General features: G+C 36.3%; 1 protein-coding gene across 1 annotated transcript in view; it reads left to right on the top strand.

Moving 5' to 3' along the window:
* Window positions 1-17,336, top strand: part of ADAMTS19 (ADAM metallopeptidase with thrombospondin type 1 motif 19) — a 150,592-nt gene that overhangs the window by 130,687 nt on the left and 2,569 nt on the right. Inside the window, exon 22 of the mRNA XM_075020924.1 lies at window positions 15,377-15,554. Within this exon, the coding sequence (XP_074877025.1) occupies window positions 15,377-15,554 (178 nt within the window). The remainder of the gene's footprint in view (window positions 1-15,376; window positions 15,555-17,336) is intronic.

Genomic DNA, 17,336 nt, shown 5'->3' with positions numbered 1-17,336 from the left:
TGGGCTCTGTGCCTGCCTTGTGAGGAAAATGAGTATGATGAGAAAGTAAAGAATAAAGGCTCAAAATGAGCTTCTGGAGCCAGCACCTAGCAACATTACCAATTACATTGTCTTCTCCCAGTGAATGCCATCCTTGGAATACCGTATTTAACAATGTAAAAGTTACCTTCAGGTGAGGAAAGCTCATAGCTACTATAGCACCAATTAGGGCAAGGCGTAGCTCCATCTTATTAGCAGCAGTGTCCTTTACTAAGCTGCCCATTACCACCCATTTCAAGGCTATATGAGGACAGGCTCAGAGGAATTTATCATCTAAGGATAAACAAGTAGGCAGGGAAGAGGTGAAATGAAATGTGTGTGAACTGCATGTTTACACATTTACCTGGCTTACTAGAGAAGTTCATGTCATTGTAGAAGTAATTCTCCAAAAAAGACTTAAATGTCAACAGCATAGGGTGCTTGAAGGGCAGGTCTAGGGTACTTTATGTAGGAAGCTGTGTATATTTTTTTTTGCTATTATCTAGAATCTTCAGAACATTGGTGGAATAAATGAAGCATGAGAGGCAGGATGAATTTTAGAAGGGAGAATAATTTGGAGACTGGGGTTTGAAAATAATAATTAAAAGCTTAAGTTTGATGTGATATTATACCAGAAACTTTTGGAGACATTCAGCAGGGGATAATAGAATCAAAACACTGGACAATGGAGTAGAATTTAGGAAAAGCCATCAGTAAGATGAAGAAATATAAAGTATGTGTGTATAGGAGACCAGAGAAGATAATATGGTTTAAGTTCTAAAAAGACATTTGGCTATGAAAGCTGAAAAGACGATGCATTAAGTATAAACTAAAGAAGCAGCAGCACCAGGATTTCTAAATAGTATCTATCTGTTAGACCAGAGATGCAGAGGAGTCAAATATGACATCTGGGATAATGGTCCCAACAGTTGGGATAGAGTGGACTTTGTCCATAGCCTGAAGAAGCAAAAATGGGGAACTAATATTGATCTGCTAAAGCAACTGCTTGCTTTTTACACCAGTGAGTCCCAGAATGCGTGTGTGTGTGTGTGCGTGTGTGTATTGAGGTGGAAGTCAAGTGTGCAGCTGTGGCAGGGAGACAGAGTGAACCCAACAGGTCACAGAGACATCTCCCAATTAAGTAGTATAAAAACCAGCTGTCAGTGATAAGGATTGCTTCTCTTCTGTTGCAATCAGAGAACCTGTGAAAATGGAGAGAATAAAAAAAACCAAATTCTTTTTTTCCCAGCTATTCAACAGCATAGGACATTCAACCTTTAAACTGTGTGCTTAAACATTTAAACAACCCCTAAATTTCCATAGCAAATAGACTCAACTGATTTGGTCTCCTTCAATTAAAAAAAATAGAATTTGGATAATATTAATGTTACAGTTTTACTGACAAGGTAATTAGCCTTGGTTTTATTCTTTGGTTCCCCATCCAAAATTGTTAGGTCTTTTAGATTCTGGGAATGGAACAGTGCTGGCCATGAGTCAAAATATGATACTATTAATAGACTTATGGACAGAGAAATTATGTGACTTTTGTGAAATAATAGAAGTCAAAATAATACTGGCATCATGTTAATAACTTTTATATTGAGTTAATTATACAGTTAGTTTCCAGCAAATGAGGTATGTCTTTGTTTCAGAAATGAAGTATGAGCAAATCATATGGAAGATGTCAATATAATGAAATGAGAGTGGGGAGGTTTTTGTACATTTCCAACCAATCCTGTAATATTAACATTATTTGTTTCAGAGAGATATTTTTTTTAATAGTCCAATGTACTGTAGTATTTTGCCTGAAATAAATGTAATGTCATCTTGGTTTCTAGTAAAACAGAACAAGACCACCCTTAATAATATGCAAAAGCACTGATAAGACTGAAAAGGATTTTGAAAGTAGACATTACCCATTTTGCACACACACAAAATCACACATAAATGGGAAATGCTGGTATCTTCATCACGCTTAGATCTACTGGGACATCTTTGCTGGTTTTCTGCTACAAGCATCTTTAGGATAAGCAAAGTTTTGGGGAATGTCAAACTGGAATCAAAAAGTAATTGTGGGCGGATGTTGTTTTGTTTCTTGAATTGCATTATCTGTAAGTGGCATTATATTAGAAAAAAAATAAGTTGTGGCACATCAACAGTTCCCATCAGGATTGAGCCTTACTAGGGCCCATAGAAAAATAAAGCATGAACAAACAGCAAAAGAAGCTTACAGTTCCTGCTGAAAGATGCTTGCAGTCTTATCTGACAAGTGACGTGGTAGGGGGAGAACTGTATAATCAACTAGATAATGAAAAGGAAAAGAAAGAAAAAAAATTTTAAATCCACTTGATAACAGCTCCTCTTTTTTTTCCTATGTGTCCTAGGAGAGGGTCTCAAGCAGAAGGTACAGCCTTTATACATTTGTTTTGAATGTTCCCTTCAAGAAGTAGAGAAGTGGGTGCTTCTCATGGAGTACAAGAGAATGGTATAGTGAAAAAAGAAGGGGAACATGAAAAACCAACCCTCATAGCTAGAAGAGAATGCCTGGAAGATGTCAGCAAGTAGCAGAGGCAAATACAGACCCATGCTTAAGCAGGCCTGTACAGCCACAGTCTCATTGCAAGGTGCACAGCATGCTGCAGGGTGCTGTCTGATAGAGTGCTATGGGGAAAGAGGAGATTCACTTACACAGCCACTGTTGTTGCCTGTGTGAGAAAGAAAAGGGTAAAACATTGACGAGTTCAGCAGTTGTATGAAATTGCTTTGGGCTGCACTGATTTTAAAGAGTGGTTTTCAGGGAGGCATGCTGAGATGCACAGTAGGGACAGAAATCAGTCCTGAAAAAATTGACTTTTAAGTCACCTTCATAAGCATTAACAGTTAAAGTAAGTCTAAGAAATTCCAAAACAAAAGGATATCTGAAATAAACCTGAACAAGCTGGGTTTTTCCTACTCCCTGGTAGTAGAAGTAAAATGATAAAAATGCTGCTAAAATAGATAATTGAGAACTTTATAAATAAATGACGTTTTCCTCCATGTATGCCCAGCAATATTTCAGAGTCACATATTGTTAGTATTAGTAGACTTTGAACTTTTGGGAAGCTTTACAAATTTTCTGGGTGCTCCTTCCAGCCATATCCTTTGTGATTCTACCTACCACCTGAAACCACAGCTATAAGCGAAGCAGTCTAGCTGCTATTTGCCTTACCAGTGTTTGGCATTCCTTAAAATTGACAGGTATGATTGACTGGACTCTGGCTTACTGGTGTGAGAATGATGTGTCTATCATCAAAGCAGACTTCTATTCCTAGTGAAGCAGAAATTGCTGTGTCAGTTGGCACGAATTTTAAAAAAACTTGTCACTCTACAAGGCAGCCCATTTTATCTTAAGTTGAATAGACCGTAGGTATCCATGCTGTACACATGATCTCTATTTTGCTCTTTTCTATTCTTGACAACCAACTGTCCCTTTACCTTCTGTAATTACCTCCCTTATAGGCAGTTTGTCTACAATCTGACATTGCCCAAAAGCTTAGGTAGCTGTGATAGGTATTTTAGTGGTATACCGGATTCAGAGATCCAGGGAATCCACTGAGCATTGTGATCTGACACCTTTCTTTCCATACAAATGACTGAAGAAATTATTCTTCCTACAGCCCTACTGAAAAGTTAGAGTGTGGGTGTTTGGCAGCCTAAAAAGTGCTGATATTGTCTGTTAGCATTAATGGCCCTTTTCAATGGTGAACAGAGTTGTAATCCGGAGTCCTAAACCTGCATATATCAGATTTCCAAAATGCTAATTTATAACAATTTTTATGTGATTTTAAAAATTGTCTTGGACTATACACAATGAGGTGAAAATATTGAATGTCTAGAATGATAAGAGTATTTTTTAAGCATTCTTTAGAACTAAAAATTAATTGCTTCAGCTCCTAAAAATTAAGCCAAAATTTTTTCATGAGAAGTGAATTGGTGAAACAAGATACTGTCAACTGGGTAAGTTTTTGGAATGGCTTTTTTTGGACCAACTAGGTTAAAGGCTTCTTGAAATTTTACAGAGTATTACAAAGGTGTTGCTTCAGGGAGAAAGTTTGGTTAAACTGTTAAAGCATCATGACATTTACCGAACATCTTCACAAAGAGAAAATCATACATGTACATTTGTATTGCAAGATTAAAATTTGATACTAGATCTTGTTTTTAAAAAGGAGATGGAGATTACCTTCAGGGGAAAAAAATTAATTAGAAACCAGAAAACTAGAATTAGAAAAATAAAACCAACACCTTAGCTATAGCAGTTAGAGGTAGAAGTACAAGTAGGATGCCTTTGAATAACCATTAAGTGTTTCTACCACAGAGAAGATAGCAGGAACCCACGTGCTTGTGCTGAGGCTTACTCAGTGCTGTCTTTCAACATTTGGACGTTGTGATGTCTTGGAGCAAACAAGGCCAGGCAAAGGAGACAAGTTCACACCTAGCAGGAGATGTGTCATGCAGCTACAAAGGACAGCAGTGGGATCTTCCCATCACCCCCTTTGCCACTGCTGCTGTCTTCCAAGCCACTCTAGTGCAGTCTAGATCAGGCAAAATACCAATTCCCAAACCTTTCTGGTTGTGAGCCTTATAGTGCCAGGCCAGGCATTACTGCTGCAGGGGACTTACATATGCACACATATGCATATAAACATAGATTTAAGTAAAGAAATACAGTCTTGGGAATTGCTGAACAGAAGCAATGCCCCATATCCAGGACTTTGCTATATGCTTTCCCAGAAAGGCCTACCAATTTTTGTTGAGGGTTGCTGGGATCTTTGAACAGTCTTCTGCAAGGCTGATGCATAGTTCAGCAGGTAGATAAATGGTGCTTTACCAGTGAAATCTTTACTCTAACACTCTACTGCACAACAGTTACAATGCAGAACTTTATAGCCCAAGAAGCAGGATGCATATCCCAGAGTACTGTTCTGACTGAGGAAGAGTCGTAACACTGAGCATCCCTTCAGTGTCATTGTGCTGACACTAATTTTTGCTCAGTCAGGCTCTGTCTAAAAAGATTTTTCTCAACAAAATTTTATAAGATAGGGACTACACTGACCATCAGAATTTCAGTGTCCCAAGGAGCTATGCTGACTTTATGTGCAAAAATATGTCATATAACATCACAAGTAAGTAAGAAAGGAGCTAATGGAATTAGAAGTAGCATCAGACAGCAAAGGGAGGGAAAAGACAAACAAGAGCAGCAACTTCTGTTTTATCTTCTCAGAATTCCACTTAACTGAAATGAATGTCATGTATGTACAGCCCATTCTACATAAGAATCTCCAGTCTCTTTACAGTAACTGATTATGTACCTGAGTCTACATTGTAAGTCTGTCTCAGTATACAAACTAGTAAATGCTGCAGTTTGTCTGACTTTTCATGGCTGGTCCCACAGTTTGGAGGAGAACACCAGTTCCCTGACATTTTGAACCACATCCTTTTTTATTTTTTCAGCATAGGCTTTTGCTGCGTGTTCATTACTCTAATTTCTGTCTTAATGTTCTTTCTTGCTTTTGCTTAGTGATACATATTGGGCAAATCATTTCATTGGTCTGTTCATGATAATGCCTAGATTTTTTCTCGGATAGCTGACAAGTCATTCTAAGCTGTCAATGTGTGCAGGAAAATTCAATTACTCAGTCCACTGCTGAGACTCAGTCCAGTAGGTGTTCTTTTGCCTGGTGTATCTCCATCTCTAAGATCATCTCTCTCTCTCCAAATGTTTTCGTCAGCTTCTCTGACTGTATATCTGCCAATGTGTAACTCATTTAGCCAGTTCACTTGGGTTCTGTTAGAATTTATGTAATTCTTTTGCTCTTGTGGGACCTAGTTGATTTGTGTGTGTTGGAAATCTTTTTCTTTTCATGCATTTTTTTATCCTATCTTTCATGCAGTTAATGTAGATAATACTGCTTCAGGTGTTCATTCTTGCAATAAACTTGGACCTTCTATGAAGTCCTCATTTTGTCACAAAAGTATTTATTGTTGTTTATTTTTTTGTTATTTTGCTTTAACCTGTATGATTCTCATTTTTTACTGTTTTCTAATAGCTTGTAACTAGTTACTAGCTGAAAATACTTTACAGTTAATAACTAATTCTTGAAAATGTCTTTTGAAATAATTGTTTCAGATTAAAGTCTGTGATTTCTGACTGGCAAGACAGAATCAGAATAGCTACTTAACATTATTCATTTACCAGTTTTAAAGAATTACAGGCAATATTACATATTTTTAAATACTGTAAGAAAGATTTACTTTTCTGCTATATCTGTGCTATTTCAGGCTGTTGTTCAAAGATGTATGTTTAATCTCCAGAGTTCCCTCATCTAATCTTGCCACAAATACTTCCAATAATGTTGACATAAAACAGAGTTCACCCAAACGTATTGATCATTTTTTGGTAAGTTTATCACAGGATCACAACAACTCAGGTCAACACTGTCTATTTCCTGGCCCTCTGATAGTTCCCTCAGGACAGTCATGCTTTTGGGTGACCTCATCAAACATGATGAAAGTGTTACAGTTCAGTATGGTTTTCCTACCAATAAAGCAATTAGATTAATTTTCTGGAAATCCATTTTCTTCCAATGAAGAATGTTTTGACATTTTGAAGAGAAAATTAACCGGTGGAAGTTTTATTGATAGATCTAAGGTATTTTTCTATGTAATTTTCTCTGTTTCTCTTTTAAGGTTTTTATTTCAAAAGCAATATTTGGGATCATAGTATTCCCACTAAAAAAAGTCCTTAGGGATCAGTTTCCTCAGAAACTCTAAATTCTTTGTGTTTTTTTTTTTTAATAGCTTTTATACCCATTTAGCTGAGTTACCTGCTACCACTTCAGATCTTCGTGATTTAAAATTTGGTGGATATGGTGAATGGAAGTAAAGTCATGGTTAGGGATGATGTCTTTCTTTTACTTGTAATACTACTGGAAAAATGAGAGTGCTACATAGTGTGATGTTATTTAAAGGCAAATACTTAATTTTATGTGGTACAAAACAGCTTTTTGACATTGTTTCTTTGATTTCTGAAAAGGAAACAGATAGAATAGTAGAAATTTTGAAGAGAAAGGGGTTTCTCGAAGGTTTTTTTCCCCCTCCTATGACATTTCCTTTATGTCCTTAATGGGTTCTTTAAATTGTCTTTCCATTAGAAATGCCATAATCCCTTAATTACATTTTTGTGCTGATGAGCTATGCTTTTCCCTGGAAGGTTTTCTACAGAGCAGCAGGCCAGCATTGTGATATATGCTAACATTAAACTGCATACTCAAAGGTTAATATTTCAAATTCTTTTTAAGAGTTTATTTTTATCAGTCCAGAATGACATACTCCAACTAATTTCATCAGGAAGATAAAGGTAATTATGAGGTCGTCAAATCTAACTGCTTCCAGATTCTTCTTTGTGTGTTTGATAGTTATAATCAATGGAAAGTCATCTTCTGCCAAAATACCATGCAGTGATCTCTCAGATATGGAAGTGTGAGATATAATAATGTCTTATGTATCACTAAGCACTAATGGCAGTAATATATACAGTATGCCATATAAAAGATTTTTTACAAAATGTTGGCAGTGTAATGTTGAGTCTAATCCACTAAGTGTGAATTCTCTCATAACCAGTTTTATCACATGGCTCTAACAAATAATTGTCGCCTTCCGGGTTCTTCGTTGACATACTTTAAAAGTAACATACAGACTTAGGCAAACTGTTAGTATCTTTAGAATTGATAAAATATGCGTAGACATTGAAAACAAGCTATAGTTCTGTAAAAGTGCTGTTGACTAGAGTTTGTTTCCTTGGCTGGAGGGTAAAGATCGTAAAGATACGGTGACCATACGGCTTGCTTTTACTTCCCTCATCTCAGAATATCACAACCATGACAGATCTATTTTATTAAAAAAATTAAGTTGAATATTTGGTTTCAGCTTTGTATCTGTATTGCCTTTAGAAACCATGAAGGATTAATACAATTTACAGAACTGGGAAAACAAAAGCAAAGGCTTCATATCATTCAGAGGAAATAATCTTATGGTTGCCCTAAAGATCTATAACTTGTGATGGTCTTCAGTCAGTTTAGAGCGTATATCACATTTAAGCTGAAGCAGGGATACATATTTTGCTGGGCACCTTTACCTGAAAAAAAAAAGATAATAATGTAGTGGTGAAACTGTTGACTTGAGTTTTGGACCAATTGCCTAACTCTTTTTTTTAATAGAAAAGTCAAGATTGCCCTGTAATTTAAAAAATGTTCTCGGAGGATATATTTGTATATTATTAATAAGTCTGAATATCTCTGCTTTTTACTGTAGAATACTGCAGCCATGTAGAATGCTGTTGTATGATTGATCATTTGTCATGCTTAAAATGGTCTTAAAACTTAAATGTGGTATTTTGTATTGAATACAGTTCTATAGAAAGTATAAATACAAAATTGAAAAACATGTAAAGTAAAGTACATCTGGACCATACAGAGAAACATCACTTCCTTTATCTATTATGGTATTACAGTTTTTGTCTATGCTTTGACATAGATCATAATTATGAGAGAAAAATGCTGATACCTTCCTTGATTTGGGGGGGAATAAGAGGCTGTAATACTGTCTGTCATTTTTATAGACCAGGACCCCAGGTTATCATACATGGAATTTTTGCTGCTTAATGCTGATGTTTAGTCTTCACTTTTTGAAGTTTTCAGGAACTTTTATCTTAGTATTTTTTTAGAAAATAATACAATCATAATCAGATTTCTGTTTGTGGAGGAAGGGAAAATCTTAATGATACAGGCTTTTAATTGAGTATAAAGCTGGTGGAAGAATCCACCAGAAAAAAATACCCTTCCCTTTTGCTCTTTTTCTCGTTCCAGAGGGATCTAAATCTATCCTATGTGCCACATTAGAAAACTAGTCTTGCAAGAAATTTTCCCTTCAAAATTCAAGGGTCTTCTACCCATTCCTTGCACAGTTGGGTAAGACGTATATTGTGGCATCTGCCTTCCCTGAGCTTGAGGAGATTCTCGTCCCACCAGTACTTCTCTGAGCAGGCTTCCTAAATGAACTAATAAGTCCAACTGTCCAAACAAAACAAACTAGTTTCATTGGGACAATCAAGATTTTTAAATCATGAAGTGTGTGACTCTGTTTCATTAGTTCATCCAAGAAAGAAATTGGGGAACTGAACCTAGGTTTCAAATATAGACAAAGAATTTGCTACTTCCAAGCCGAGTCCAGTAAGTCTGTTAAGATTGAAGCCTATCAAACCCCACTACTGATTCAGAGTAAATGAGTAATGATATTTTCAAATATAGATTTTTATATACTGTCCTAGAAAAAATGATTTCGTTTTTTGTTGTTTCATTAATAATCATATTATACCAAATTCTACCTGGTTTTCCTCAACCAAATTTTACTTGCAAACTTTCAGTTGCTTCTTGTCTTGTTACCAAAGGCAGTTTCACATCATCCACCAAACAACTAAATTGTTCTGCATGGGAAGCTAACAAGGATTTTTTTTAAAAAAAAAAAAGGAGAAAAGAAAGGTCCAGATTCTTGAGATGAGATGATGAGGGTTTCCTCCATAGGAACCCTATCTCTAGCCCAACTTATCAAACGTGACCTGGGGCTCTGTTTATCTTACTTTAAAATCTCATCTGTTTTGAACAGTTATCCACTAGTAATTATTAATCCAGAAACAAGAGCTAAAAAGAAAAAAGGGAGGGGGGGATAAAAGGATAAAAGAAAAATAAAATAAATAATGACAACTCAAACTTGCTAAACTTAGGAGAGACCAACAGCAGAATTTTTTCAGCTAAACTTAGCACAAGTTCTGAATTTTAAATTTGGCATTCACATACTGAGGTGTTGGGTGTGTCAGAAATGAGAGAGGCAGAAAGACCTTCCTGGAAATGATGCATGGGAGAACTCAGACTCCCATCTTATGTTTGGATCCGTTAGTCCTTCTTTTTGTATTAGTTACACTATTCACAAATGCCTTTATAAAAAAAAAAAAAAAAAAAAAAAGTTCTTAAATAAATTGCAGATTATTTGCTTTATTTAGTAACCGTTAAGAATATTGCTAAACTCAGTATAAAGTCTTTGTTGAAAACAAATGCAACACTTTATCTACTACCTGCCTTCAAAAGCAAACTTCATAAAAATACAAGATACACAAAAAGATTGCAAGCATGTTAGCAAATATGGATCCTGTTGCTAAAGTCTGGTTGCTTGCTATCCTTGTTTCACACTCACTTTATGAAAAGGTTGAAACCACTTAAATGCTGGAACTGATGAACCTATACATAAATGATTAGGAATGCTCTGCTAATAATTTCCAGTAGAACTCATCACTGAGTTTCCTTATGAGCACATGGCTCTCCACTTTGAATGCTACTTAGACTTGTAAAAACCTTTTATTGAACAATCCATTTATTCTTGAAAAGAAATTGTCCAAGTCAATTCTGTTAATATTGTCACAGATTGAGTTTTTCATTGTGGCTTGTATCAGCCTCTTCAATGATTGCCTGTTGTCTTGGCAGGAAGATGCATTTTGACTCTTACTGTCTGCCAGTGACAATTTTTCCCTTAATTTAGGAATTCCTACTTCTTATGAAGGCCAGCTGGAAGTGGCTAAGGCATTACAGCACCTTCCTCAGCTGTTGGCCTTGGGAATATGTATTCTCTCCAGAATATATATCTTTGGCAGGGAACAGGAAGAAGGAATCTTGGGTAACGGGTGTGCATGCCAAGTGTAAGGATTGTTATATTTAACGCCTAGGTTTCTGTCCTTGAAATTATGTCTAAAAGAAGTTCAAAAGTAGGACAAAATTCAAACAGGGTGGGTAGATTTTATTTGAAAGAAAGAAAAACTTTCAAAAAAAATAGCTGTTAACTATATTTATCCAGGAATTTTTTGTAATCTTTAACAGGAATGTTTTACATGTCTTGCTGCTTGAACGGTTTTACAGTACCTTTAGGACTGCGTCCAAAATGCACAGATTAACAGCCACATAAAAAACCTCTGGCTGCGTATTAGAACATTTAGTCTAAACCTACAAACACAGTTGTCCTACGGGAATTTTTACTAATCAGCTACATGGCCTTAAAGCGTAGGTCATCTGAACAGTCAGAAGTAAAATCTAACTCACCACCACAAAAAAAAAAGTACAGCATGTGCAAGAGTGACATTTGGGAGGTGGAGGAAATGGGAAGAAGTGCAATAGAAAAGTATTCTTCATTCACTAGTAATAAAAGCTGTGGGTTGAAATTAATCTGAGATCTGCTAAGTTGATGCAAGTTGCTACAGATTGGTTTGGAGTAGGCATTTTCTGTAAATTTTGTGTACATAAGCCTTATATTAATATATCTATAATACAAGCAGTTTTGACAGATAGATTGCTTTCTGATTAAATTCACAGCTTAACTATGTAAAAGTGAAAGTATTTTTTCTTTCCTGTAACTTGAAAGCTTTGTTACAGTTTTAAACATGGAAAATCCAGAAGTATACAGAAGCTATGCAGCTTTAGCTACATACCACAAGTGCTACCTAAAATGTGACAGCTGCACATCCAGTGAAAGTTATTTGCCTCAGATTCAATATTTTCAGTGGGAGAAATCCAAAAGTCAGACAAGCTTAGGAGACAGTTTTGGAGGAGTCTGCTTCAGCGAGATAGTACACATGCCTATGTAGTAAAATGAGTATCAAAATGAGGGTCAGAGCTGTTGCTCTGAGTTGCATCTAGCTAGTTTGCAGAAGTTGAGATGTCTACTAGTGAAATTGGACCAAGTCCATACCTTTGCAGAGTGAAAAAGAAAAATATTATGGATTCCTTTTATCCTCCAATATTCAGTGGCTGCTCTCGGTTATACCAGCAGTTGGCTGATGTATTTGCAATACAAATTCATGTTTAAGACCACTTCATGGAGACAAACAGAAATCTCAGTGTTTGTCTGTGTAGCTAGCCAATGCACTGCTAAATGCCATACCTGAAGTGTGTTTTCCCTATTTTGTACTATTTCATGCTACTTTGAATGGGAGATAATATAGATATGGTAAAAAGATTTTTTTTTTCTGGCTTCGAATCAGTAGAATTCTTAATTCTGAAGTCAGACACTGCTGCTGATGATGATGTGTGAACTGGGAAGAGCACAGCTTGACTATCAAATCCCTGGTTGATTTTAAAAAACTAGTGGTTTGGAAAAACCTCTCTTTACTTGTAAACTGATCAGGCTGGCTTTGAAAGTTTTGGATTGCAAATGAATGTGGTAGCCCTGCCTCTTCACAATTTTCCCCAAATATCTTACAAGACTTAATAAAAATTCTCAGTTTTATAAAATAAGAATAAACACAAAGTTAAAAATTAGTACATTTCTGTGATAAGAAAAGAAGATGAAACAGAAGGCAAGTTTCTTACTTTATTTCCTGCTTTGCCACCTATTTCCTATATGAACTGAGACACTTTATTTTATCATCCTTTAGTGTCAGTTTCTTCCTCTAAAGTTGGGATGTTAATAACTAGGTCATACAAGACTAAAATTAGTTGTTAGCAAGATGTATACAGCTTTGGATAGAAAACTACATTATAATGCTTCGTAACACTCTGAAATATCTCACAACTCAGTCATTAAAAGGATGTTATTTCACCAATTAAGATTTCAATGCCAAAATCTTGCCAAATTCTGCATAGAAACTCAGGCCCTAAACATTGATTAGCCAAGAGAGAGATCTGTCTGCTTGTTGCATATTTTCTCAGTTGCAGTCATGAGAAGCTTTCAGGCCAGAGCTCATTTGATATAGAGAAGACATGACTGCTGACAGGGTGCTCTTCACAAAGGCACCTGCATAGATGAATTGTTGTGCATTATCAATTAGTAGATAAACCATTGGAGCCCATTTTGTCAGCAGAATTCTAGCGTTTTCAAATCCCGTTCTCTCTCCAGTACTCCAGATGGCTAGGTTGCACCTACTTATTTTAGGATAACTGAAGGTTAAGGACAGATATAGGAGATCTTATGTACCAGATCCACCTGCCTGTCTTCTCCTTCTCCTCTGTAGCTGATAAAAGAAGATACATACATACTACAAGCTCACACGTACTCTATCTTCAGTTAATAAACATGTAGGTGTTTTACTGAAGGGAAAAAAAATACAATACTGTGTGCAAAATTACTCTTAAGATCATTGTGAAAATCTTTAAAGATTATCTTCATTTTATTACCTTCATCGTATTACCTTCATCATATTACCTTCATCTTTCCTTCATTCTCAGGTCTGGGTTTTTTTTGTGTTGTTAGGGTTTTTTTAACTTCACTGTTCCATTGTCTCACATGATATTCCATTAAAATATTCAAAAGAGAAACCTCTCTGAAATTATGGAGAGAGGAGTCCAAGAAGTGGCTGGAATTTTGGCAAGATTAAGATTGATGTTCTGGCTGCTACTGGTGATCAAATTTGGGTATGTATATGTGTGATTATACACGTTTACCATGAGCATAATGTTGGCCATTGTAGGAAGTCAGATTATTTTTTGCTGCACAGGGAAAAGGCAGATAATTCAGGAAAAGGAATTCTGTTGAGAGGCTTTTTCTCATGCAATTTAAAAGTAGTACACTAAATTCAAAGTTGATGACAGACATCTACTTTGAAAAGACTTCAGTACTAGCTGGATTCCCTCCTGTAAACAGCATATTTGTCCATATGTTAAGCTTTGGTTGCTGTTGAATAGAAAATTATGTATTCATAATTTAATATCTTTGTATGCCTTGGCTCATGCAGGCCGTATCTGACTAACTTTGCAAGAAATTATAGTTCTTTATTGACTGTATGGAGTTACTCCTGATATACATCACTGAGAACAGAAGCAAAATCAAGTCAACTTGCTGCCTCTAGCAGCACACTAGAATGCCAGTATTTGATTTCATGTGGTTACAAGTTGAAGTGTGCTTTGGACCTTGTTGAGTCTCAAGAGTCCAAAAGACACAAGTCTTACTTCTCTTGATGTACTTATTTGGGTACAAGCCCTCTATTTCGCATTTGGCATGTGTGAATCTTTCCTCCAAGTAACAGTTTTTAAAATGTCACTCAAAAGCACATAGATAACAAGCCTAAAGGGTAAAAACCCCTTTAGTGTTTCCTACACTCAAAACTTATTCTTTCTTTTCAGAAAACTATACTTTTCCATCTCCACCTTGAGACAGGATGGTTGGGAAACCTGTTTTGTTATAGCACACTCTTTTTGTCTTTCTCTCTCATTTCAATATTTTTTCACCTGCCTCTTGAGGCCTCCCAAGGAAATGTGTACTGAATATTTACGTAATTAAGATTTTTTTTAGAATAAAAATATTTTCAGGATTATGTGGATTGTGGTGGCATAAATTTTCAGCCAGTGCTCATATCATTCATTGCAAGAAATTGATTAATATTTGAAGATGTCCTCTATAGTAAATTTCTCCAAATCTTAATGAAATTTGTGGGTACTTGAATCAAAATCATTAGCAGGTAGGAGAAAATTGCAATACATAATTTTTGAATGAATTTGTAGTTAAAGCAATAGAACATATGTCAACGGACACAAAAATAATTCATGCCCTGTGAATTTTGTTCACAAAACGTCAGCAAAGGGGAAAGCATGTATTTGGTTGGTTTGGAATAGGTTTTTATGCATCTGTACAGCACTGCCCAAGTTTTCGTTCTAATATATTGTGTTACTGTGATACAAGTAGAACCTTACTGTCGTTACAGTGCTCAGCTATTTTATTTTCCCACTTCATTCTCTGTGGCAACAAGATGGGAAGGTTGATTAAAGGCCAGGCAGCATATCTCGTATGTTTCATTTGTGGAACACAAGTGAAAACATGAAAATGTGATGCAAAGATGGGAGGCATACACTCTGCTCAGTAGGAAAAGCACTTTTGCACTGGCAGGAGTAATGGCTTAATTAAAAATGCTTCTCTGTGTCAGTGCCTGCAAGCATTTTCTTTTTTTCCATCACATTCACCTCTAATAAGAATAAATTAGAATACAGATACAGGAGAACAGCCTCTGCTCCCTTCAGGCACATTGCTGCATTTCAGTTTCATCACAGGCTCTACAAAATGGACCTTGACAGCAACAGGATGCTGGAATCAGTCCTTCAATAAATACTGCCAATTTATTTGTGCATTTTAAATTGTTTTTCATTTAGCTAATGGAATGGAAGGCAGAAATCTTGGAATGCTGACAGTTGAAGGAGCAGCCACTGACTTCACCTGGACTGGCATTTCACCTTCATGTTTACAGGCAAAAATACCTTTCCAATGAATGTGTGTCTTCTGTGTGTTCCAGTGCTCTGTCACCTGTGGCAAAGGGATGCAGTCCCGAGTCATCCAGTGCATGCACAAGATCACGGGAAGGCATGGCAATGAATGCTTTTCCTCAGAAAAGCCTGCAGCCTACAGACCCTGTCATCTCCACCCCTGCAATGAGAAAATTAATGTTAACACAATAACATCACCCAGGTTAGGTAAGCAGTCAAAATGACATATTCCCACTGGAAATGTCTTTTTAGTTCTTTCTCTCCATAGAGTAATGACAATCCCAGTTGAAAAACAGAGGGCTAGGACTCAGAATATGTAAATTCTATGCAGAGAATCACCTCTGCCTCAGTTTTCCAGTGCGTACATCAGAGACTGTACCTCAGAATGGTGAAGCATTTTGCCATCCAAGGAAGGACCATGTTATGGGACTGTATGATATTATGGACACAAAACATCCTAGATGAAAATATGTTTATATTAGAGACATTATAAACATATTGTATATGTTTATATATATTTGTCCACTCAATTTTATCAACATTTCTAAAGTAAGACAATAGCTTGTTTTCTCTTAGAAGTTTTGTAAACTATGGTCTTGTGATATTTCTGAGATCAAGGAGGCCCTTCTTTGTTCCTCAAATACAAATAGTTCTTTCCACTTGTCTTCAGTTCAAACATCTACAGCCTATGCCTGATGGATTAGGACGTGTGAAGGAGAATTACTAACATGAAGAGATTTGCTGTTCCTGGAGGAACTCAGTTGTCTGTTGGTCTTAAAGAAATTATGTTACTGCATAACTATAGAACTGTTAATTCTGTTAATTATTATTTCCTAGTGGGTTGTTGATGATGGTCTTACCATTAGCTCCCCAAATCATTCATCTGCTTCTTGAGCATGACTGGGGAATATTCAGAGGCTCACTGTAAGACAGCATACCCTTTCCAGATGATTTTCCAGAGCCCTTGTTAAGATAAACCCTCCTGTCAAATAGATTACTACTGCATGGAAAGCAATTCTAACATTTCAGGCTGTATGTAATCCTTCCTTTAAGTCAGTGAAGGGTATTTCTCTTTGAAGTTTTTAACCCTTAAACATTTCTGTGTAGTAGTCATTGTTTCAGTTCGCTGGATGAGATGGCAGCTGTTGCTTATGGCCCTCTGCTCTATTTCATTGTTGTAAGGTTGCCCTTCATACTTTATCTTTGTTCAGCTGATCTCTCAGAAGCAAGAGGCCATCCCTCCATCACTGACACTCTACCTCTGGTGAGGTATAAGCAGCTTTGTGTCACAGAGTAAACTGAATCACAAAGTTTCACAGAAAAAATATAGCATCAGATTCATTGAAATTTGACTGACCTACTGTGAAGGGCACAAAAAAAGATTGGGCTATGTTGTCCTCATAGAATGGTTTACGTAGCACTGGTGTTAGTAATCTACAGTTCAACCTCATCCAGCAGGAGGCAGAATCCAATCTGGCAGAAACATTAACATCTCCAAAACACATAATAAAATGCTTCTCTTGAATATATTGATCATTTTGGCCTTCAGTTCCATTCCTATTATGCAGTATAGATCCTCTGGATTTGGGGGTAGGGCTAGTGGAAGCTGATCTGGGTTGCACCATCTCTACTCTTTTATAAATAAGCTCTCAGTTTCTCTTTCCCTTCTACTAAAAAAAGAGAGTAACTCAAATTTTCTGTGAGATTGACCTTTTTTTCAGTTCAGTGTTTATGATGATTTTTGGATTATGTCTTTTTCTTGTGCCCTATTTTTCACTGTTTTCCCATATTAATTCCATGTATGTGCTACAGCTTGAATAACTGAATATGCAAAGATTCAAATTTGGTAGCGAGTCCTTCTATGATAACACTATAGCAGGCTTTCATAAGCAAAACAGGTGGGTGGATTAAAAGATAGCTTTACAAGAAAACAGACAACACACATGAAAATATGCCCGTTTTATACAACAGGCATACAACAGAAGTCAG

The sequence above is a fragment of the Buteo buteo genome, chromosome Z (genome assembly GCF_964188355.1).
Source record: "Buteo buteo chromosome Z, bButBut1.hap1.1, whole genome shotgun sequence".
Lineage (NCBI taxonomy): Eukaryota > Metazoa > Chordata > Aves > Accipitriformes > Accipitridae > Buteo > Buteo buteo.
The sequence above is the reverse complement of the archived record's forward strand: the minus strand, read 5'-3'. Positions and strand labels throughout refer to the sequence as shown.